Here is a 24,557-nt window from a genome sequence, read left to right as displayed (position 1 = left end):
GAAAGCAATTGGGTCCGTCTGTCCCCTCTCCCCTGCCCCTCTCGAAAAACCCAGGTGCAAGGAGTCTGACTGAACTGATTGCCACTGTAGAGACTGTCTTCACTCACCATACTATCCTTGTATACCACATTAAAGATTTTTTCGTCTTGTGACTGACAACCCACTAGTATCTCCTAATCCTGTACTGGTCTACTGTGGGGATTAACAAATTGTTAGGAGTTAGTGATGTCTTGTAAAGGTGAATCTGAACTTCAAATGTCAGTATTCTCTTTGGTGATAGTGTTGCACTAGCGGTATTTATCTCCACTCCCCAAAAAAGGCACAGCTTTTAAAGGGGTCAGTTTTTTTAAAAGTTTTTTTTTTTTAGTTGTACTATAAATCCTAAATGAAGTAAGATTATCTTCCTTACAGGGGTTTAGTGCTATTAAAAAAAAGTTCCTTCTGGCAGCCCCTAAAAGAATGGAAGGCTACAGATGTGTATCTTTTGACTTTGAATATGCTTTCAAGACCACAGACATTTCGTAATTATCACTGGTCCTAATTAATCCCTTAGGTGCCCAGGACGAGCTGGTCTCGCTCGCTCTCTGCAACGGTTGGCCAGTGCTGGGTTGCTCCCAAGGGAGGCAATATATTTTTAGGCCTGATCTGCCCCCCAGGGGGGAGCAGAAACCCCTAGACACCAGTGATCCTTTTTTTTTGGTTTGTATTTTTATAAGCGGGGAGCAACCCCTTAGGCAAGGGTCGCTCCCCAGGAGGGAAAATGAACTCTAGGGAATTTCTGCCCCCCTTGGGGACAGAGCGGCCTATTTTTATTAGGCCAATCTGCCCCCATGGGGGGCAGAAACCACTAAACACCAGGAGAGAAAATCTCTTGAAAAAGGGTTTGACAAAAAATCAAGAAGCAGCTACTCAAAAAAACAAAAGAGGTTAGCTCTTCACGGAGCTGGGCTATAAGGCGCAGAAAGGAAATAACTGACGTCTGTGAACTGCAGTGGTGCCTTTACAGGTAGTGTGCACGTCATTTCCGGAACAGACACCGCCAAGCAGAAAGACGCCACCTACTGACATGCGGGGGTACTGCTCAAAAACTTACCGATCTAGTCTGACGCCTGAGAAATATTCTAAGGTACGGTATCTGCAGCTAGAAGTCTCTACCAGATAAAGGGTCTTGATTCCCTGAAAATAGCCTGGGGAGAGAAGTATGAGAGATGAGGACAAACCCAAAGGCAGGACATAGCCGCTCTGAACAGTTTGTAAAATCGTTCAGTCTGACATGACCGACTCCCAATCAGGGAAGAAATATCATATCCTTCCCTCTACCCAGCTTGCTGTGGGCCTGAAATGTCAAGTCAAAATTGCTTGGGAACAGGTGTGGCAGGGGGGGGGGAAGAGATCAAGGACTGCTGTCCCTGCACAAGTGAACAGCCATGGCTGCCACCAATCAGCATGCCCAAAATGGCAGAGTTGACTTGTGGACTGGTAACCAAGGCCTTTGGAATAACCCCTAAACTTCCTAAGTTGCTGGTGATTTTTTTTTCTTGTATGTGGACAAATACATCAAAGAAAGTGCTGTGGCACAACTATCTTTGAAATACGCAAGCACCAGGTCAGCCTTTTCTGCAAGTAGTTTACATCCATTGAAGGGCCTCCTGTCCTTACGGGTCCCATTTGCCTGCATCCAGGTATACCTTCTAAGCACTACAGGGGCGCCAATAGTATGGCTTATTCAGTCGGTGGTAACCAGGCCCCTACCTGCAACACATACTTTGTGTCATTTCCATCTTGGACCCAATAAAGCAGAGGCTCTCCAGAATGGCCAGCAAGATAGTTCACAACTTCGAGGACCATCTCTTTTTCAACATGTGCAACAAAAATTTATGTTTTTAACTATAGGAATTGCTGTCTATGTCCTTACATGTGCTCTAAAAATCTTAAAGGATTTTTCACCATTAATCAGGTGCGGAAGTCGAAACATATTTATAGTCTTCCGTTTGCTTTCAGACCCACCAGCAGGAAGAAATCTAAAGATGGTGGTCATGTACAGGGGGACTGTGGCATCACTCAACATCATGGGGATATAGTGGCCCCTTCTGTGGTTGATGCTGAACAGTAAACTTTCTTTATCTAAGCCATTTCTGGAGGGAATTGCTAAATTCTCTTACCACTAATGTTCATCCCATTCTCTGTCCACTGACCAGAAACTCATCTACCTGGTGCCCAATCAACTGTAAGAGACTAAGTGAAGTTTTTTCACTATCCATGTAGTCAATCAACTGCAACCCATTTTGGAATACCCCATACTAGGGCAATAAACACCCCCCCCCCTTTCACCCCCTTCCCAAAACTCACTATACGTCTTCCACCCTCCAACTAAAGTTATTCATTCCATGAAAATCCCTGACTGCAACAAGTAAAGCCAGAACTCACCTGCAGAAATGGGTCGCTTATTCCGGATACGTCATGCTCTGGAGAATATCCCGACATGATAAGATTTTTTAAGATGCGGACCAACTGAGGGACAAGCTGCATAAAAAATAAAAAAAAAAGGTGTTAAACGTTCATCAGGGGATACATCACCTTGAATAAATCCTTCCCACCTCGACCCCAGCATTCCCAGACAGATCAGTGGTGAAAAGTTAAATCTCATTCTGCACTTTAGGAATGGTTAACATTTAATAACTGGACCTAGTAAACTGTCAACCCCAGGTGGACACCTATACAGTCTCTCCACCCCCCCCCCCCCCCCACTCCAAACAGCTTAGTTTCTCACTAACCCACCTGTGTGTGGACGGATTTGCATGAATCTGTCCTCTGGATAAACTGTATGAACTATGTTTGGTATATCCCAGCATATGCTGTGGTGTATCCTATCATATAATGTGCTGCCTTATGTTATTATGTTGGCTAAGTGCTAAAGAAAGGTTTAGAAAAAACATTCTATTGCTCTGCTTCAAGGGGTGCCACTTATGTTATTTTCACAGCTACACCAGGGGAGAGGAGGCTTTATTACACCTGCATGCTTTCACATAAGGAGCAAGATGGCTAAAGGAGCTAAGTCAAGAGATGAATCCACTCTCCTTATGGAAAGAGTTGAACTGAAATGCTCCTTGATGTTCAAGGGGAGGAAACGATTGGGCAGAGAGCTATTCCTTGCTATCCTGAGAAACTGGACAAAGATATTTGGTGCTGCCCTGACACAGCAATTTGAACTAGGACATTGCTTAAGCAGTATTCAGAGGGGTGGCAATTGAAATAGGTCACTACCAGACACACTTTGCACTTGACAACACACTTCCCAGAAGGCTGACATGAAATATCTATCCTGCTCAGAGATTTCATATAATACAAGTGGGACTGGGCTGGGAAGCTGTTAGAGTGGATCTCAATTGAATTCCTTGGCACTAGAAATGTAGCCTAATAAAGCTCAGAAAACCACAGAAGGTTTCCTCTTAAAACCTGCTGTCTTGTGACACGACTGTTTTCCAGGCATGACTTTCAGAAAGGATCCCTTCAACTTCCCAATGTATTAGAAATGAGTAAGACAGGTGTAGAGGACAGCTATGCATCTGTTCAAACGTAGTGCACATATGGTAAGTGAGAATCAAATTAAGGTCCCATTGAGGCAGCTCAAAAGGTGCAGGCTGGAACATGTGGATCAGCACTTTCCAGAAATGCATCACAACAGATGATTTTAAAAGTGATGGCTGATCTGGCAAACACATTAAAAGCCAAAAGGGCTGTAAGATAGCACTTCACTTTTCACAGCAAGGCCTTGGTGGGCTAAGGGCAGACAAAATAAGTAAATGTTAGACAATTTTGCAGGGGGATGTGCATGGGTGTGCGTTTTGACAGAGTTAGGCAACATATTTCTCCCAGCATACTGTGCTTAAATGTTTGGTTTATAGACACCTGGCTACCAAAATTACACCAACCACTTAAGAAGATCAAAAGCGATCAACTGCCACCGCTCAATCTCCATGCATGGAGGTGTGCATGAATGAAGGGGGATGTTTTGCATGCTCTGGTGCAGGCCCCAGTCTTACTGCTGCAAAAGACGATTCTCCCAAAGAGGCAGCTGGATTGGAGGACAAATTTGCATGCCCAGAAGTACATGTACCACACACTCCTTGCCAAGTCCAAAGCCACTATGATAACTTGGGACTAGGAATTCCTGATCTTTAACACTCTGGGCAAGAGAGAGAAAGGGTTGGAAAGGTGTACAGGAGTCCTAATCTCCAATGCAAGTTGAAACCATCATGGATACTCCCCATTGTGAAAAAGCTTGGAGACACTTTATTCTCCGCGGTCACTAATAGATCGAGCTAGGGTTCTCTATATTGCTGGAAGATACCCTCTCTGTGCCACCTCCAGAATTTAACTGCAATTTGTGATCCAATACACAGCTGAGATCAGCTGCCAAAGCATTTTAAAGATTCTGCCAGGTATTGGGCAATCAGGGAGATGTCCTGAGCATTTATCCACTTCTGGATTCCAGAGGCACAGTGCCTCCTGGCACAGGACCTACAACCCCACTCCCCCTCGTTGTTGCAATATCACATGGCCGTCATGTCTGTGAGCACCTGTATCAATTTCCCTTTGATAGTTGGGAGTTATGACTTCAGTTTCAAGTGAACCACTCACATCTCCAGCAAGCTGATAGGGCGGCCAGAGTCCTCCGATCCCCCCACCTCTCTCAGATAACCTGCCCAATTCAACAGCAATTCATCTATCATGATTGTTAGCTATGGGTAGAGTAAGGAGAGGGGTCTACCACTGATCCAACCGCTGTTGAGGAGACACTAGTGCAGATCTCGTGCAAACTCTTTAGACAGCTGGATATAATCTGGCAGGTCGCCTTGGTGTTGACCACAGTGAGACTTCAGATACCACTGCAGAGCCTGCATGTGCCAAAAGCCTCTGAACCAGTCTCACCAGGTCAAGGGTTAAGACATCAGAGCCATCAAGATCAGAGATAAAGCATGGACTTCATGAAGCGGAGGGATAGCTCGAAAGGGCACCTTATCCAGGGTGGCTCCAATGAAGGGGAGCCACTGGGAATAGGTCAGGTGTAACTTCATCCCACTGATGGAGAAGCCCAACAATGTTAAGAGGTTGACCGCCATCTGGAGGCGGTGCACAACTGTATAAGGTGAGCACGCCTTCAGTAGCCAGTCACCTAGGTATGAGAAGACTGGTATTCCCAACCTCCGCAGATGTACTGCACCTCCACGGCCATCAATCACTTTTATGAACACCCAGGGTCCACTGGTAAGGCAAAGCAAAGCATGGAGAATTGAAAGCATTCTTGGCCTACCTGAAACTACAGATAACGCCTGTGGGATTACAGGATGACGATGTGGTAAAAGGTGTCCTGAAAATCCAACCCCACCACTCAATCACCTGGGTCCAGGTGAAGTGGAACGTGGGCCAGGGTGAGCATTTAGAACTTTTCCTTCTGGAGGACGAGGTTCAGTGGGCAGAGATCTAGGATATGGTGGAGGCCCCTCTCCTTTTGTCAGTACCAGAAAATAATGGGAATAACAGCCAGACCTGATCTCTGATGCAGACACCGTTCTCCATTACTCCTTTGGTCAAGGGAGCTTTAATTTCTTTGCAAAGTATGGACAAGTCATCCTCCAGGAGGTGCTGTGCTGTGCTGTGCATGAAATTTTCAGCGGATAAGACAGAAAGGGTAAGGAGCAAATTTGCTCAATGTTCTGGTACACCCACTTGTCTGACATGATGCTCTTCCATCCGGGGAGGTGAAAGGTGACAATCTCCTACCGGGTGATAATGAAAGCAGTTTTGCCGCAGTGGTTGTGGAGGGTAGGGGCTGTGGTCGGGATAGGAAGTTTCAATATTGGACTTAGGTTGTCAGCTGGCTTCCCGACCTAGTCCTAGAAAGGGCTGGGGGTCCTGCTGTTACTGAGGTCCAGCATGCTGCTGCCTCTCCATATACCCCCTGCCGAAGCCTCAAAAGAGACATTATTAGGGGAACTGCTGAGCTGGCACAGAAAGCAAGCTGTGGCTTTGCTCTCCTTTGCCCCCAAAATGTTTTGGACCATCGAACTGCATGTCCATTACGGACTGCTGGACATCCAAAGAAAAGCTTGAACAGCAAATCCAGGTGTAATGCTTAAGCACTATGTTGGTGCTAAATGCCCTACTCAGGCAGTCAGTTGTGCCGAGGCCACAACAGATCATATATTTCGCAGCATCTTAGCCATAGAGGTTCAGATGTTGCAAGATGGGTCTGTCATCCTCAGGGACAGTCAGCAAAACATAAGCCCTTGTGGGGAAAGAGTTGGGGTTCTGGCGATTGGATGATGCCTGAACCACTAAGCTGTCTGGGTTGGGCTGCTGAGCAAGGAAGTCTGGGTCCCCTGGAACAGGCCTGTGTCGTCTTGCTACTCGTCTGCTGATTGGTGGGCAAGAACCTAGTTTTCCCCAGGCGCCCTCCAGCGCATCTACCAAGGCCTCTATGAAGCAAAGCAGAGGTTCCTGAGTGGTAGCTGCTGGGTTAAGAACCTCTGGGAGCACGTTGGTCCTTACTGCTTGCATGGGTGGGTTAAGGTCTGGAACTATGGTCACCCTTGTAATGACTGTTGCAAAGAATGTGGGTTAAGTGAGTTTAAGCCTATGTTAGGGGAGGTATCAAATCTAATGGGATCGTGTAGGTCCTTTAACACACTGCGCTCATCATAAAATTTCTCCCCTATCGCATCTTGCTCATAAAACTGCTGATCAACTTTCAAGATGCACAATTTGTGGTTGGCATCATGATGGGGGTGGGAGAGTAGGCTAGGCTCAAGCTTGCAGTCATTGCATCTCTTTCTTTGGTGTAGGTGCCTGGGACGGCACGTCAGACATGGCTCCGTGGCTGGAGCCGGCTGTGCTGTGCTCAAAGGGAGGACTGATCTCAGATGAAATAATATGCTGACAAGCCTCCGACAGGCTGCCGCCTCACATCCTAGGTGCCAAAAGGCACTCCAGAGGGATCCTGTGGGGTACTAAAGAGTAACGCTCGGGTCTCTTTTAAACAACATATCTTGTCGGCCGTGGCGGTCCAATGAGAAGGAACAAGGTTGACTAGAAGGGCTTGTGGAGTTAGCTTCATAAGCGGCTCTGAGACCTAGAAGTAACCACGGAGTCACACAACTGAGCATTGGGAATGACAGCATGATGGAGAACCATGTTTTGACTTCTTTCGTTTTTTGTGTTTCTTCGACCTCTAGCTTTAGTGACCGTAACTGGACACTGCAATGAATTTCTGGGGTAAAAACAAGTTTACCTGAGGGGAAACATCTGTCAAGAGACAGGACTGATAACTCTGGATCCCTTTCGGAAGGCGCCTACACAAAAGAACCAACATCAGCGCACGGAAGTGGCAGACCTTTAGTGGTCTTAGCTGAGAAGTGGTCATTTGGGTCCCACATGGCCAGCAGTGGGGACAGATCTTTTTAAAAACCGTTCCAAGTGTTTATGTTAAAGGTGATGAAAGTGGACTGCTTACTGATGGACAGCTGAAAAATAAACAGAAGGGCAGAGTGGAAGTCTGATGAAGGCACTGTCTGAAAATGGAATATATAAGGCTTAAAAGCTAGATGATAACAGTGCACAGATTGAAGTAAAAACAATCTACTCTAAGTTACAGCACAATTGCTAAATCAAAATGATATGAAGAAGAATTAGGGTTGATCGTAATTAAGCGGCTTCCGTACAGAAATGCAAGGCACTGCTTACACAAAGAAAGTGCAGAGAAGACTTGCAGAGTAAGCATGCATGTAGATTACATATCAGAACGTGACACAGGAACAGTGAGAAACAGGATCTATAATGAAATATTAAGTGCTACAGGTCAACAGATTGTTAGAAGGGTGCACAAAACAGTGAAAATCAGAAAATGAGGGAGTACACTACATTACTCTTAACAATCAATGGGATTAATTTCTAGCAGAGTTTATAAAAGGAAAATATCATATCATCAAGTGGCAGCAAGGCTCAGGGATGGCAATACAGACTTAACTAGGTTGTTGTACTGTCCCAAAATCCGAAAAGAAAAGTGAGCAAATGGAAGGAAACTATAGAACATATGCTCACCACATGGAAACAAATCCAAACTCAAAAATAAGATGTGTGGCAGAAGGGGAAAAGAAAGGAGAGCAGTTTGCTAGGCGTGATGGAATTAAATGAAAGCAAGTGTGAAAGGGAGCTGGCAAGAGGTGAAGCAAAACTCTTACCTTTTCATTCTAACAATCAGCAGGATTCCAGACAGACAGAAAGAACAAAACAGATGAAGTAAGCATTAGAGACCAAAAGATCAACTTTATTTCAGAAGGTTGCAGAGTAAGCATCAGGCAAGTCAATGCATCAATAATTCAAATATAATTGAAGCTGTGGTACAATTAACAAATGCAGAGAAAGAAGGTTAATATGGATACAGTGATGCACAAAAAGAGAATAACTGCATAGTAACTATACAGTAATAAGGAGCCAGCTACCCCATCAAAGTACTTTGGGCAGTGAGGTCGAGATGACTTTAGGAACTCAGGTTTCAGCTACAGAACTTGAGAACATGGCTACGCTGAACTGAGCCCTACAATTAGAACTACTTTTGGAGAAAGTCTAATCAAAAACAGGAGTTTGCCAATTAAGCACCTGGCAATGCACCTGTATCTAATCTTGAAAAGTACAACAACATCCAAAAGACTTTTATTTTGTACTTGTACTGATCCAAATCCTCCCAGCTTCAAGCCAAACGTAGTGTATAAAGCTGATATGGTACATTGCAGCATTACATACTGTACTAAGCCATTTGATACTTCTATCGTGAAAAAAAGAGAAAAACCAAAAGGCTGCTGCCTTTACCTGCCCAGTCAAAAAGTAGGGTTTAGATAAGAAAATGAATGTTGTACTCCCACCCAACTGTAAAAACATTTTTTGTGAGCAAACACTGTGCAAATATCCAACGGTTGCAGAAGATTGCATGTATGCAAATCAGCAAGTGACAAGGACGATGCCAGCATAGAGTGCAATTAAACCCAGGTCTTTTAGCAAGCTGCTTGCCAGAATTCAAATCTAAAGGACATGGTAAGGGCACTGACACTGTAAATGGAAATGGCTGAAAATTATCATCATTCTAAAAACCAAGCATTAAGAAAACCACAAGTTCAACGAAAGAAACATAAAAAAGACACCCGAGCATGAAAATCCATTATTTTTGCATATGGTGTACATAATGTAAATGTTGAAAATCCTCCACTGTAAAGGTCCAAATTGGGAGTCGTTTTCTCCAAATTGCAATAACGGAAGTTTGAAAACATTGAATATATACCACAACTGCTCATGATCTTACCCAGTTAAAGGAAATAAAGAAGGAAACCTTTCCTGAAACCCATGAAAAATTCTGGAACCAAATCATACAAGGACCCAATTTGGATCCCACAAGTGCTAGAATCCAAGAAATTACTTAAGATATGGTGAGGTTTCTCATGAAACTTTTCAAAAGGACAGCCTTAAACACAAACGGAATTAGCCAGGTGGATGCAAGGCAAGAACTTTCAGAGGAAATTCGATTTCACTGTTTGTCGGACTCTTTCATGCCTGCTTCAGCCCCTGTGGTTCTTTTCAGCATTTTTAGCCTGTTACAATTTTAAGTATGAATATATTTTAACTTTTTTTCTCCAAAGGCCTTTGGTGGATCGCTATCACATACTTATTGAAGAGCAATATCAATTCAAAAAAAGAAATGACGTGTTGAGAATTTCGAGCTGGATATTTGATACACTTGATAGAAAAGGCTAGAATTAAGTTGCTGAATAACATACGAAACAGAATGAATCATAAAATAATTCGGAAATCAACTTTTATATTTTTCACATATATTCCGTAGGTGAAATGGGCCTTTGAAGGATGAAATCACAGTTTCTAATATAGTAGACACATGATGCCAGCTACTCAGATTAAGAAATACCAGTCTCCTTTTGTGCTATTTATGTCTCCGGTTCTTGATATACGGGCTTGCATGTATGCATTCCAACAGCAACGCATATACACTTAGCAGGACTAAAACACTGTCACTGTGAAAGGACAGTGATTCAGGGGAGTTTTCATTTCACATAATCCTTGATGGCAGACCAAGCAGTCTTGGTAGCAACCACTGCTTTACGTTATTCCATACCCTCTTAAACAGTTCCCCATTGTCAGGAAATTATTCAAAATCCTTCCCTAAGTCCTTCATCAACAGTTTAGAATTAAATGTCCACATTGATGACCCACAGCTTTAAGCCAGACATGAATGCAGCAAATCAAACTTGCTATTCTTTTAAACTTCTTCAGAGCTCAAAAAAATCTACTCGATCACTAGCTATGGTGAGTTTTATTTAATGAGGTCAAGCAATTTTTATATCCTACTTGCCCCTTCAGGTGATTGGACAAAAAACAGCTGTTCTGTTCAGTCAGAAACAATCAGAATTTAAGATGCCTTTAAATCTTATTCTTGTCCCATTTCCTCTGTGTTCAGAGACAGAAGTCAAAGGTCAGTCTGTCTTCTTGCAATGCAAATACTTTGCCTTTTGAATGCAGAGTTCCAGGGTTTTGTAAGGTGAACTGTCTTGCCTATGTGAAATGAAAGGCTGTTGGTATCAGGTTTTTCCAAACACTCAACATTTATATGACTAAGTCAACTTTACAAACATTTCAAAATATATTTCAGTAGCTGTGAATGACCATTTCTGTACTTCTGTGTGATGACAAAAATATTTTAATAGGATGAAATAAAAGTCAAAACAATTTACTTGGTGATGTGCAAATGATAAATGTTTTCTGATACCCAATTTGCACAGATTATTGTTAATACAATATATCGTTTTATTAGTAAAGCTGCTAGTTAGTGGAAATGTTTGTGGACATTTCTTGGAAATTTACTGTCTGTAAATGACCGTGGGTTATTACATTATGCTTTAGTATGAAAATGTCACTTACCCAGTGTACATCTGTTCGTGGCATTGGTCGCTGCAGATTCACATGTTGTGCATAGTCCGCCATCTGGTGTTGGGTCGGAGTGTTACAAGTTGTTTTTCTTCGAAGAAGTCTTTCGAGTCACGAGACCGAGGGACTCCTCCTCTTTGCTTCCATTGCGCATGGGCGTCGGCTCCATCTTAGATTGTTTTCCCCGCAGAGGGTGAGGTAGGAGTTGTGTGTGTTAGTAATAGTGCCCATGCAATGGAATGAATAAGTATGTACAAATTAAGGTTAAGTAATATATATATATACAAATGTACAAATGTTGAAGATAACTTCCAACGGCTACAGGCTCCCGGGGAGGCGGGTGGGCACATGTGAATCTGCAGCGACCAATGCCACGAACAGATGTACACTGGGTAAGTGACATTTTCAGTTCGATGGCATCTGTTGCTGCAGATACACATGTTGTGCATAGACTAGTAAGCAGTTATCACCCCAAAAGCGGTGGCTCAGCCTGTAGGAGTGGAAGTAGTCTGAAACAAAGTTCTCAGTACGGCTTGACCTACTGTGGCCTGTTGTGAGGATAGCACGTCTACACAGTAGTGTTTAGTAAATGTGTGAGGCGTGGACCGTGTGGCTGCCTTACATATTTCGTGCATTGGAATGTTTCCTAGGAATGCCATGGTAGCGCCTTTTTTTCTGGTTGAGTGTGCCCTTGGTGTAATGGGCAGTTGTCTCTTTGCTTTAAGATAGCAGGTTTGGATGCACTTAACTATCCATCTGGCTATACCTTGTTTTGATATTGGGTTTCCTGTATGAGGTTTTTGAAATGCAATAAACAGTTGTTTTGTTTTCCTAACCTCCTTTGTTCTGTCGATGTAGTACATTAGTGCTCTTTTGACATCTAATGTATGTAGTGCCCTTTCAGCTACTGAGTCTGGCTGTGGGAAGAACACTGGTAACTCTACCGTTTGATTTAAGTGGAACGGTGAAATAACCTTTGGTAGGAACTTAGGATTGGTTCTTAGTACAACCTTGTTTTTGTGTATTTGGATAAAAGGTTCTTGTATTGTAAATGCCTGAATTTCACTTACTCTTCTTAGAGATGTGATGGCAATGAGAAATGCAACTTTCCAGGTTAAGAATTGTATTTCGCAAGAATGCATGGGTTCAAAAGGTGGTCCCATGAGTCTTGTCAAGACGATGTTAAGGTTCCATGAAGGAACAGGTGGTGTTCTTGGTGGTATTATTCTTCTTAGGCCTTCCATAAATGCTTTAATGACGGGTATCCTAAACAGTGAAGTTGAATGGGTAATCTTCAGGTATGCAGATATTGCTGCAAGGTGTATTTTAATGGAAGAGAAGGCTAGATTTGACTTTTGTAAGTGTACTAAGTATCCCACTACATCTTTTGGGGATGCGTGTAATGGATGAACTTGATTATTATGGCAGTAGCAAACAAACCTTTTCCATTTGCTTGCATAGCAGTGTCTAGTGGATGGTCTTCTAGCTTGTTTTATGACTTCCATACATTCTTGAGTGAGGTTTAAATGTCCGAATTCTAGGATTTCAGGAGCCAGATTGCTAGATTGAGCGATGCTGGGTTTGGATGCCTGATCTGCTGTTTGTGTTGTGTTAACAGATCTGGCCTGTTGGGTAACTTGACGTGTGGTACTACTGACAGGTCTAGTAGTGTTGTGTACCAAGGTTGTCTTGCCCATGTTGGTGCTATTAACATGAGTTTGAGTTTGTTTTGACTCAATTTGTTTACTAGATATGGAAGGAGAGGGGGAAAAGCGTATGCAAATTTCCCTGACCAGTTCATCCATAGGGCATTGCCTTGAGACTGTCTGTGTGGGTACCTGGATGCGAAGTTTTGGCATTTTGCGTTCTCTTTTGTTGCAAATAGGTCTATTTGCGGTGTACCCCAAATTTTGAAGTAAGTGTTTAGGATTTGGGGGTGAATCTCCCATTCGTGGACCTGTTGGTGATCTCGAGAGAGGTTGTCTGCTAGTTGATTTTGGATCCCTGGAATAAACTGTGCTATTAGGCGAATGTGGTTGTGAATTGCCCATTGCCATATCTTTTGTGCTAGGAGACATAGCTGTGTCAAGTGTGTTCCCCCTTGCTTGTTTAGGTAATACATTGTTGTCATGTTGTCTGTTTTGACAAGAACGTATTTGTGGGTGATGATGGGTTGAAATGCTTTTAGTGCCAGGAATACTGCTAGTAATTCGAGGTGATTTATATGCAGTTTTGTTTGATGTACGTCCCATTGTCCTTGGATGCTGTGGTGATCGAGGTGTGCTCCCCACCCTGTCAAGGAAGCATCTGTTATTACGTATTATGGCACTGGGTCTTGGAACGGCCGCCCTTTGTTTCAATTTGTACTGTTCCACCATAGAAGCGAGATGTATGTTTGGTGGTCTATCAACACCAGATCTAGAAGGTGACCCTGTGCATGTGACCATTGTGATGCTAGGCACTGTTGTAAGGGCCTCATGTGCAGTCTTGCGTTTGGGACAATGGCTTTGCATGAGGACATCATGCCTAGGAGTTTTAAAACCACTTTTGCCTGTATTTTTAGTGTTGGATACATGGCCTGTATGACCTTGTGAAAATTTTGAACCCTTTGTGGACTCGAAGTGGCTAATCCTTTTGTTGTGTTGATTACCGCTCCTAAGTAGTGCTGTATTTTGCACGGCACAATGTGTGATTTTGTGTAGTTGAGGGAGAACCCGAGTTTGTAGAGGGTTTGTATGACATACTCTGTGTGTTGTGAACACTTTGTTAGCGAGTTGGTCTTGATTAGCCAATCGTCTAGATACGGGAATACGTGTATTTGCTGCCTTCTGATGTGTGCGGCTATACTGCTAGGCATTTGGTAAATACTCTTGGTGCGGTTGTTATACTGAACGGTAAGACTTTGAATTGATAGTGTATTCCCTTGAATACAAACCTTAGGTATTTCCTGTGCGAAGGATGTATCGGTATGTGGAAATACGCGTCTTTGAGATCTAAGGTTGTCATGTAATCTTGTTGCTTTAGCAGTGGTAACACCTCCTGTAGCGTGACCATGTGAAAGTGGTCTGATTTGATGTAGGTGTTTAGTATTCTGAGATCTAAGATTGGCCTCAGTGTTTTGTCCTTTTTGGGTATTAGAAAGTACAGTGAATAGACTCCTGTGTTTATTTCTGTACATGGTACCAGTTCTATTGCTTCTTTTTGCAGTAGTGCTTGAACTTCTATTTCTAGGAGGTCTAAATGCTGTTTTGACATTTTTTGTGTTTTTGGTGGGATATTTGGAGGGATCTGTAGAAATTCTATGCAATAACCATGTTGGATAATTGCTAAGACCCAAGTGTCTGTTGTTATATCCACCCACGATTGATAAAACTGACTTAGTCTTCCCCCCACTGGTGTTATGTGGAGGGGTTGAGTGACTTGTAAGTCACTGTTTGGTTGTTGGGGTTTTGGGGCTTTGAAATTTCCCCCGGTTTCTCGGGAATTGTCCCCCTCTGTACTGGCCCCGAAAACCTCCCCTTTGGTACTGTCCCTGGTAGGTAGACGGTGTTGATTGTGAGGTGCTGGCTTGTGTGGCCTGACCCCGAAACCCCCCTCTGAAGGTTGTTTTACGGAAGGTGCAGAAAGTGCCTCTGCTCTGCGGGGAGTAGAGCGCGCCCATGGCCTTGGCTGTGTCAGTGTCCTTTTTCAGCTTCTCAATCACCGTGTCAACCTCTGGTCCGAACAATTGTGGTTCGTTGAACGGCATATTGAGTACTGCTTGCTGTATTTCTGGTTTAAAGCCAGATGTGCGTAACCATGCGTGCCTTCTGATGGTTACTGCAGTGTTTATTGTTCTTGCAGCTGTGTCCGCTGCATCCATAGAGGAGCGTATTTGGTTATTGGAGATGTTTTGTCCCTCCTCAACCACTTGTTTTGCCCGCTTTTGAAATTCTTTGGGTAGATGCTCGATGAGATGCTGCATCTCGTCCCAATGGGCTCTGTCATAACGCGCTAGGAGCGCCTGAGAGTTTGCGATGCGCCACTGGCTTGCAGCTTGTACAGCGACTCTTTTCCCAGCTGCGTCGAATTTTCGGCTTTCCTTATCCGGGGGTGGTGCATCGCCCGATGTGTGTGAATTGACTCTTTTGCGAGCTGCTCCTACCACGACTGAGTCTGGTGGCAGTTGAGAGGTGATATAAGCAGGGTCTGTGGGAGGTGCTTTATATTTTTTCTCTACCCTTGGAGTGATCGCCCTACTCTTGACAGGGTCTTTGAAAATTTGCTTCGCGTGCCTTAGCATTCCTGGAAGCATAGGCAGGCTTTGGTAGTTGCTATGGGTGGAGGAGAGGGTGTTAAAAAGGAAGTCATCCTCGACAGGTTCTGTGTGTAACGACACGTTGTGGAATTCTGCTGCCTTAGCTACCACCTGCGCATACGCTGTGCTGTCCTCGGGTGGTGAGGGCTTGGTAGGGTATGACTCTGGGCTATTGTCTGACACTGGGGCGTCGTATAGGTCCCAAGCATCATGGTCATCTTGGCTCATGGTGGTGTGAGCCGGTGAATGTGACTGAGTTTGTGCCGGTGATATCTGAGTTACAGGTGGAGGAGAGGGTGGCGGAGTTGCTTTCTTTGCCACCTTTGCTTGTGGTGTCAGTTGTTCAGTTTGGAACTCTAGTCTCCTTTTTCTCTTGATTGGTGGGAGAGTGCTAATCTTCCCTGTTCCACTCTGGATGAAGATCCTCTTTTGTGTATGGTCTACATCAGTAGTCTGTAACTCCTCTTCAAACCTGTGTTTACGCATTTGAGAGGACAATGAGTGTTCCTCCGAATATGAGCCGGTAGTGGGTTCGGTTGCTGGTTGTTTTGGCACCGAAACTGTGTCTTTTTTTGTTTTCGTCTCCGAGGTGAATCTCTTCTTTTTCGGAGTCGAGCCTTCTCGGCGTCGATCATCCTCGGTGCCGCTGTCTCTGCGTCGAGCAGCGTCGGATCCGCTTTCTCGGCGTCTATCTTTTTCGGCAACACTTTCTCGGTCCAGAGAATGTTGCGTGCCTGTGTCTCGACCCGAGTCGGACGATCTGGGCACCAGTTCGGCCTTTTTCGGTGCCGATGGACAGTCACCTTTATGGGTTGAGCCATGGCCAGCTGGCAGTGGCGTCCCCTGGGCCTTGTCTGTTTTCTTGTGCTGTGTGCTTTTCGACGTCTTACTCACAGTTTCCTCGACGTCGAATTCATCCGAGTCCGATTCATGGATGGAGAAGGCTTCCTCCTCTTCTCCTTGTTCCTCGAACTCTCGGTGTTCTGTCGGCGTGGACGCCATCTGTAGTCTTCTGGCTCGACGGTCACGGAGCGTTATTCGGGACCGGAACGCACGACAGGCCTCACACGTTTCTTCTTTGTGCTCGGGTGACAGGCACAAGTTACAGACCAAATGTTGGTCCGTATATGGATATTTATTGTGGCATTTAGGACCGAATCGGAACGGGGTCCGTTCCATCGGTGTCGATGTTACACGCGGTCGGGCCGACCAGGCCCCGACGGGGATCGAAATTACCCCAAAGGGCTACCGGAGCTCTTCACGATTCGGTGTCGATTCTAACTATCCCGATCCCGAGCGAAACAATACCAACGTAGTTTTTCGAAGTTTTGACTATCTTTCCGTCCCGAAACCCGGAGCGAAAAGGAACACGTCCGAACCCGAGGGCGGAAAAAAAACAATCTAAGATGGAGCCGACGCCCATGCGCAATGGAAGCAAAGAGGAGGAGTCCCTCGGTCTCGTGACTAGAAAGACTTCTTCGAAGAAAAACAACTTGTAACACTCCGACCCAACACCAGATGGCAGACTATGCACAACATGTGTATCTGCAGCAACAGATGCCATTGAACATATATTTATTAAAAGTGTTTAAACATAACATGAGAAATATTCCTGCCCTGATGGCAAAGCTAGTAATAAACTAAGAGGCAAGTCATGCATGGATCATGTGTACCCTATACGCAAGCTAGATTTATTGTACATGGAGCAAACATTTAGTGTATTTAATCAAGCAAAAAAGGATTGTTTTAACAGCAGAAATGCGAAACTCACATTTTTGAAGGTGCACTCATATGTGAGAATGAAGAAAAAACCAACTGCAAAATACAATATTTGCCTAGGATCACACAATTTGAGACCAGTTTCCAGGTCAAGTACATTACAGTTAGGCAGAGTACATTATTCAAGCTACTCAACCTGCAGGTCTAGTCAAATTTTTATGATTTTTCAAGGCCTGTTCTTGCCTTACAAACTAGGCTTCTGAATTGCACCTGGTGACATCTGGGAGGTGATTTCTTGAGGCACAAGGAAGTTCAACATGCTCTGTATCACCTTTGAGGAAAATCATGTGCAAGCAAAATAATTATGTGCTCATGGATAGTATTGTGAATGCTTCTACTAGAAGTCCTCAGCATAAATGAAGCTTTAAAGCGCTCAATGTAACAAATGCAAATTTCTGTGGCAAAATATGAGAATAGAACAAAATGATTCTATCTACTGTCTCCCATGTACCAAATGCTCTTGAACTGGACACAGAATTAGCTAGTATTCCTACATGGACCTTTTCCTGATTGGTAGTACATGGATGAATGGTATTAAGGCACAAGTGATAATAAAGCCCTTTATTGCAGTACAGATTCCATTTAATGCCCAACAGTGACTCAAAAGTATCAGTTTTACATTAGAGGGTAATTGACGACCAGTGGAGGTCCTCTTTGGAAGAACGTTCATTGAATAGAGAAGTATCTTGTTTATTCCGTAGAAATAAACCCACTCAACACATCACCAAACAATGCATGTCACTTTTCAAACTCATTTATTATCTTTAGGCTGAAGAAATGTAATGAACAGACAGTGAGAAAAAGGTTAAAACAAAACCAACCTAATGCATTACTGTTGTGGCCACCAATAAGTTGAGTGTCTTCCTCAACAGTTATCCTAAGGTTGGCTCTTAACTGCAGGATTTTGACTCCAACAGTTTCAAAGCTCAAGTTCCCAATGTAAAATTAGAGCTCTGTCACGTGAACACACAAATACCGAATATCAGATGCTGCAGATGTAGTGTCTCTTGGAATAACATTAAATCCCAACACCGACTTCCATAAGTGGATCACAGCCATACACCATGAACCAGTCTGAGCCCAGTTTCCGAACTAATCTCTACAACTTCTGGAATCTTTTTTCATGCCTCAATCACAGTACGATAACATGAAAAACAGATTCTGCTTCCGTGATTGGAACAGTTTCATGCAACATGATGAGTACACCTGGATAATACGCCCACAAAAAATACCTGCTATAATACAACACAAGACCGATGTCTCAAAAGAACACAAATGTTGAGAATTAGTACAAAATGATGTATACCAATCACACCAGCATAGTGAACTCAACTCCTCAACTGTCACATTACATAGCATCAGAATGAAGCAGTGTGAGACCTGTGTTTGGGTGCTCGGTCAGTCAATGGACACTGGTAGTATACAGTGCAAATTCTGTATATCCTTGATGCTTCGGGACCATCATTCTGGTGCACTTCAATAGGTTAACCGAATACCCCTCTTTTAGGTACATGACAGAGTAGACAGAAAAATCTTACTATAGGTAGTGAATGGTGTTAGAAAGGATTATCCAGTCTGAAACAGTAAATCACATTACCACTATCCAGTCAATGCTTTACTTTACAAGAGAAAATAATTGTATTGTATTGGTGTTTGAACACCACCTGCCTACCTCTTGCAATGGCTAAAGCATTTCCTGGGTGGTCAATCTGATGCTGCTTAGTTTGTATTATTTTCATAGTTTTTCACACCTCAGACGAGATCATTAATAGTCTAGATTTTCATCAGCGCCTTAGCCTTTTGGAGTATAGTTAAAAAGGTACTGGTTGTACTAAAGCTACTATATGAGCCATGAAGGGTGGGGTACTTGAAGTTCAAACGAGGATGTGGAGAGGATGTAATGCAATGACCAGAGCTGTCCCTTTGAAGCAAGGGAACCAGTTAGTCTCTTAATCAGGTTCAGCATCTGAGATTCTGGTCAAATCACTTAATTTAGTTGTGCCTAAAACATATGAAGTTGTCCAAATGTAACGTTACTGGTGCTCATTTAAAGCACTTCAATTCCTTCGGGTCCAGTTTGCACTATTAAAACTACAAAAAAAAAAAAAAGTTTGGTGTAGTTATGGTGCGTCATACGTCTATGTACAGAGATCATGAGACAGCACAATGTTTTGAGCACAATGTAAGGGCAGGCAGAGAGCTTTCAACAGGGTTCATATGTTGTGTAGCCATTTTAGTTATAGCTCCATGCAAGTTATTTTAGCATACTAGGCCTGCCGCTGTGCACTTTAACCTAGATATATTTTATTCAGCTTCATTTATTATTTTAACAATAGCTACTTTCACTGTCTTGTTTTATTTTCTCTATCTGTTTTTGCCTAGGCCAGCACTCTTGCTTACTCTGTGCTTCTTTCAAGGCTACAGTAAAATAGCTTGCCAGTGAACGTGGTACAAAAGTTTTGTCTCCGACATTCATAGAAAACACATCCTTACGTAGGGACATTTTCTTAGAACATCAGCTGTTTTATTATAAAAACACTTCCCTGTCCCTTACACATTAGAGGGAGATTGCAGCCAGAGAACAATTATATGCTGACTGCTGAAGGCTTCGCTACAGCTGCTTATGCAGCCTTCAGGCCTTTTCTCAGGTTTGGGGGATGATGTCTTCTCAGGGGAACCTGAAGGGAAGAATTAGAGCTCAACATGCTGTGCTCTATTATAGCTTAGGTAGGAATTTGGAGGAATTAGTCCATTGACAAGTGACAATATGGTAGTGTTATTTCTGTGGTTTACTCTACTTGTCACAATTTTAGTCGTCATGCTGTATCGTCCTGGTTACTGCAGTCCATGCTTTGCTATATAAGATGCAGTCGCTTTATAAAAGCATTGTTGAAACCTATACTGCCTGTTTGTCACTGTGTATGTGAGACTAATTTAACTGAGAGAAGCGGATGAGACCTGAGTGACCACGATTTCCCTGAGAAATCATTTCTGTCATGCGCTTAGTGCCTCATCTCCGCCCAAGGGCCGGATGGTTGGGCAGCCGATAGTTAGCCTGAGCAAAACCCAGATTGGAACGACAGGTGTGACCTGTAGTGCGTTAGAGTCAGTCTCTCAAAATCCAGTAGTCTTGTTAGAATAATGATAGCCTATGTGACATGGCACCGCCAACGATTGGTCAGGCTCTAATTTTCAGGTCATCCTGAGTATCTCTGTCTCACTATATACAAAGACACCTCAGTACTATATACGGAGACGTCCATGGTATCAAGGATTTCCTCCTCAGCTAAATAGGGAAAACCTATCTGACGCTGGAGGTTGTTCAAGCTTGAGCCCTAAAAGGAAAATCCCCATTTTGCTGTGCTAATCTCTGAACAAATCTAACTTTTAATATGGTGAATCCACAACAGGTAGCAATTGCAGTCAATATGAGACAACCTCTGACTGCACATTTATTGGCAAATGGCCTAACGGCCCAGGGGGGTCCAGTCACATTTGTGGTGGACACACATGCAGCTTATAGAACAGAACTTTTTTATTCTTGGGTCACATTTCCAGCAGTTGATGGTAACACAAACACATTTCATCACTACATACTTGCAAACGTACCAGGACAATGCAGAGCATATGCATATTTAGAAATAACTTTATCTTATCAAGAACATAATTGGCTTGATGGCGCCCTACCCCACACGATTTTACTAGTTAGGTTAGGTCCTCTAAGTAATGATGGTCCAACCTGGCTTTTATTGGCCACTTACACACCTCACCCTGCAGTAGCAAACTCAGCAGTAGCTGAAGTCAGTCGCTTTTATACTGATCTGACGGCAATATATAGACGATTAGTACAGTTTGGAATGCAAACATTGAATACAAACCCAGCACGTGCTGCTCCAGTGCAACCCCATGCAGTGACGCCAGGTAGTGACCCTGCAACTGTACATTCGATTATGGGTAAGGTACCCGCCAAACAAGAAGAAATTATGTTTTGGCTAGCTCAAAAAATAAATGCACTGGAAGCAATATGTCCCCATACGAGACCTCAGGATAAAAATAGAATTCTGACAACATCCTTGCCATTTGGGATGGTCCCCACAGTAGATAACTGTAATACATGGGGCACGGTATTTGCCGCGCTGTATACTACAGCACACGGTACACCGACACTTGCCAACTTACCGGAAGTGTTGAAACAAATTCAAGATGAATACAGGTCTGCCGCAGCCCTAGACTTGGGAATGCAATAAAGGGCAACTTTGCCACAGTTTCCTCAATTATTTTAAGTAACCTTAAAGGGGAAGCGGTCGCACTAGCGGTGCGCATGCGGCTCCGGGATGTTCCTCAACAGGATCAAGAACGAGAGCTGCCAAAGATTATCGCAGATACCTATTCTAGTATTGGTTGAGATAGTCTAGAGGCCAGACCAACTAAACAACAATTTCAGGGCAAATCTAATAAAGATTTTTCCAAGCAAGCTCCTGAGGCTAACAACAAACGCTGGGATTAAAAAAACAACAAACTGCTAAAAAAAAAAAGGGGTGAATCTCCGCGTACAGAGGCCCCATAGAATAGATAAAATCTCCAAAATAGAGATAATATAAAAACACCTGATAGATATCAATATACTGATACACGCCAATCTCGTTCCTTTCACGACTCATCAGAAAAACGCAGTGAGAGGTGGGCGGTCAGAGCGAAGAACAGAGCATGTGAAACCGAGACAGGAATCACAACACTGACAAAAAAGGAAAAGGAAAAGAAACCTCCCCAACATAAACCCCAATTTAAAAAAGAGGGTCCGCTTGAGGAACAGGAAGTGGGCACTAGCGCTGCTAGACAGCGCGGCAGAAGAAGTCACAATAGTTTGCCGGATTCTTCAAGATCATCTGGAGGTGAAAGCAACTGATGACTTTCTACAAGTAGAAACTGAGGACATGCGTGTCTCTACACCTGATAGGGTGTATAAAGTAACGCTACAGTTAGAAGGAGACATTGCACTCACAATAGACGCAATCTTTTGGGATCACTTGGTAAATATATATGATATTTTGTTGGCCAAATAAGATCGGCCGCCAGAATTTGTCTGTACCTGCTTATATGGCAAAGATGTTATTAAACGTTCTTTCTCACCCCTTGTTACAGAGGAACTCGCTGAATCCTACACCGTCGATTAGGCATTGGCGCAGGCACCTGCGTTATATCGCAACCACGTAGGATGGGGCAAATGTTAACCCTACCATGCAATTCCTATTAAAAATCAACCCCAACCCCAATATCCAATAAAACATGATGCAAAAGCACCCGTGAAAGAGACTCACACAACTGGAGGCCCAGGGCATAATTAAACCTGGTGTCTACCCAATGAATAATCCTTTATTCCCAATAGCTAAACCGGACCATTCATACAGAATAGTCTTATACTAAAGACACCTAAACCGTCACACACGCACATATGCTATACAAAACTCACATCGCACAGCACTGACTAACAAAAGTGCATAAAAAAAAAAAAATCTAAAACACTGGACATTTCCAATGGTTTCTTCTGCCAGAATATAGCGCCTGAGAGTAGACACTTAACAAGCTTCAGTGCACTAGGCTCCCAGAAAGTTCTGTCGGTTACCCCAGGGGTACAAGAACAGTCCAGGACTGTTCCCAGCTTGTGTTACTGCCATTTTGCACGACAATGACCCTGAAGCATTGTTCTATGTAGATGATATCTATCTCACGGATGATGAATTGCTACAACATCTAAGACGGGTAGCCAGCGTTGTTGTGGGATTTGCTGAATTAGGCTACAAATTCAAATTAAAAAAATAGCCTTCCTCTGTGTCCTGTTTCTGGGATTTGAGCTATTGAGGGAACAAGCCTAGCGCCACAATTCTTACAAAAATGCGCACAATTACAACTCCCAAATACGATTAAAAAACTCCAATCTCTATAGGGTTTCCTAAATTTTAGCACAACTTAAATTCCAGATTATGCAACACGCATAAAACCTTTATAACTTAATACGTCCGGACTTTTCAAGTAAATTTTGGACAGTCGAACACACACGCATTCTCAGAGACCTGCAGACAGACATGCTTGCAGCGCACCATCTACACACAGGGGACAACAAAACACTCTTTTGGACAGTCGAACACACACGAATACTTGGGGAACTGCAGACAGACATGCTTGTAGCATAACACCTACACATGAGGGACAACAAAAACACACTTGGTCATCAGAGTTAATTGCTGGTGCCACAGGTTTCACCTATGTTATGTTTAATGAGGGTGAGACCGTCTCGATTACATACATACAAATCACATTTGTACTTAGCAGAACAGCGCTTTGCTCCCACTGAGAAAATTTGCACTGCTGTTCACATGGCTGTCATTAAAGAAAGACCCCTAGCCCAGGGCAAATGCATTATCGTAGTTTCTCCCATCCCAGCCTTTGAGTCTGTCACAAAAGCCATACGCTAAAGCATTACATCCACGTTGGATACAATGGGCCATGTCATTGACAGCCAATGATGTGGACTACATTTTTTACCCAAAATTACAAACTCAAGAATTTTTGCAATATGAACTAGAATACCCAGTTCCTGCAAACACACTGCCTATTGATCAGTAATCAAAGAGTCATGTACACTGATGGCTCTGCACAACCTGCAAATGGCACAAAGCCTCAATACTCCGCTGCTTGCGCAGTCGTAAGTGGCTACATGGAGGCCAATAAATTTTGTCCCCAACATACATTCACGCAAACCTTACGGAAGTGCACAGCACAGCTAGCAGAGCTAAAGGCTCTGGTGATGGCACTGGAACATACAGATCCTGCACAGCTAACACTAATTGGTTGCGATTCGTACTACTGTGTCCAGTCCTTCAATAAATACCTGCATTACTGGCGCCAGAATAGGTTCAGCTATTCAAAAGGCAACACCATCAAACACAGACTTCTGTGAGGGAAGGTAGCAGATCTGAAGGAAACACTACCAAATGTCCATGTTGTACATACACTTGGACACCAGCGCGCTGTAATACACGTGGCTGGGAATATACTGGCTGATGAAGCTGCAAAGTCAGCAGTTGCTACGGCACCTGTTGCTGCAGTAACCCACTTAAGTGCGAAACCAGACGAAGACATATGGGCTGCCTTGAAAGCTACGGCTGATTGTACTCCCTATCCAAAAGCATTTCCTGTTAAATATTCCTACCGAATGGGAGGCTGCCTAAACGCTGAGGTTAAGATTCCAGGCGTAGGAGTTCAAGATATTCCCAAAAAAGATGCAAGACCAGAGTTGATTAAAGCAGCGCATGAGGGGGGTAGCATCTGCCCATGCTGGCGTCGTAGCTACCATATCATTGTTACAAGCCCGATATTGGTGGCCAGGCCTATACAAAGAGGCCAAGCAGTATGTCCTTTGTTGTGACATCTGCCAACAAATTAAAGTTTCCACTGCTAAACACCGACCGCAGACACCCCTACAAATCTCCAA

General features: G+C 43.6%; 1 protein-coding gene across 1 annotated transcript in view; it reads right to left on the bottom strand.

The window, feature by feature from the left end:
- AP1G1 (adaptor related protein complex 1 subunit gamma 1) overlaps window positions 1-24,557 on the bottom strand; it is a 707,422-nt gene that overhangs the window by 458,730 nt on the left and 224,135 nt on the right. The window contains exon 7 of the mRNA XM_069217071.1: window positions 2,428-2,523. Coding sequence (XP_069073172.1) covers window positions 2,428-2,523 — 96 coding nt within the window. The remainder of the gene's footprint in view (window positions 1-2,427; window positions 2,524-24,557) is intronic.

The sequence above is a fragment of the Pleurodeles waltl genome, chromosome 12 (genome assembly GCF_031143425.1).
Source record: "Pleurodeles waltl isolate 20211129_DDA chromosome 12, aPleWal1.hap1.20221129, whole genome shotgun sequence".
Lineage (NCBI taxonomy): Eukaryota > Metazoa > Chordata > Amphibia > Caudata > Salamandridae > Pleurodeles > Pleurodeles waltl.
Note: the sequence above shows the minus strand (reverse complement) of the source record. Positions and strands in the feature narration are given on the sequence as shown.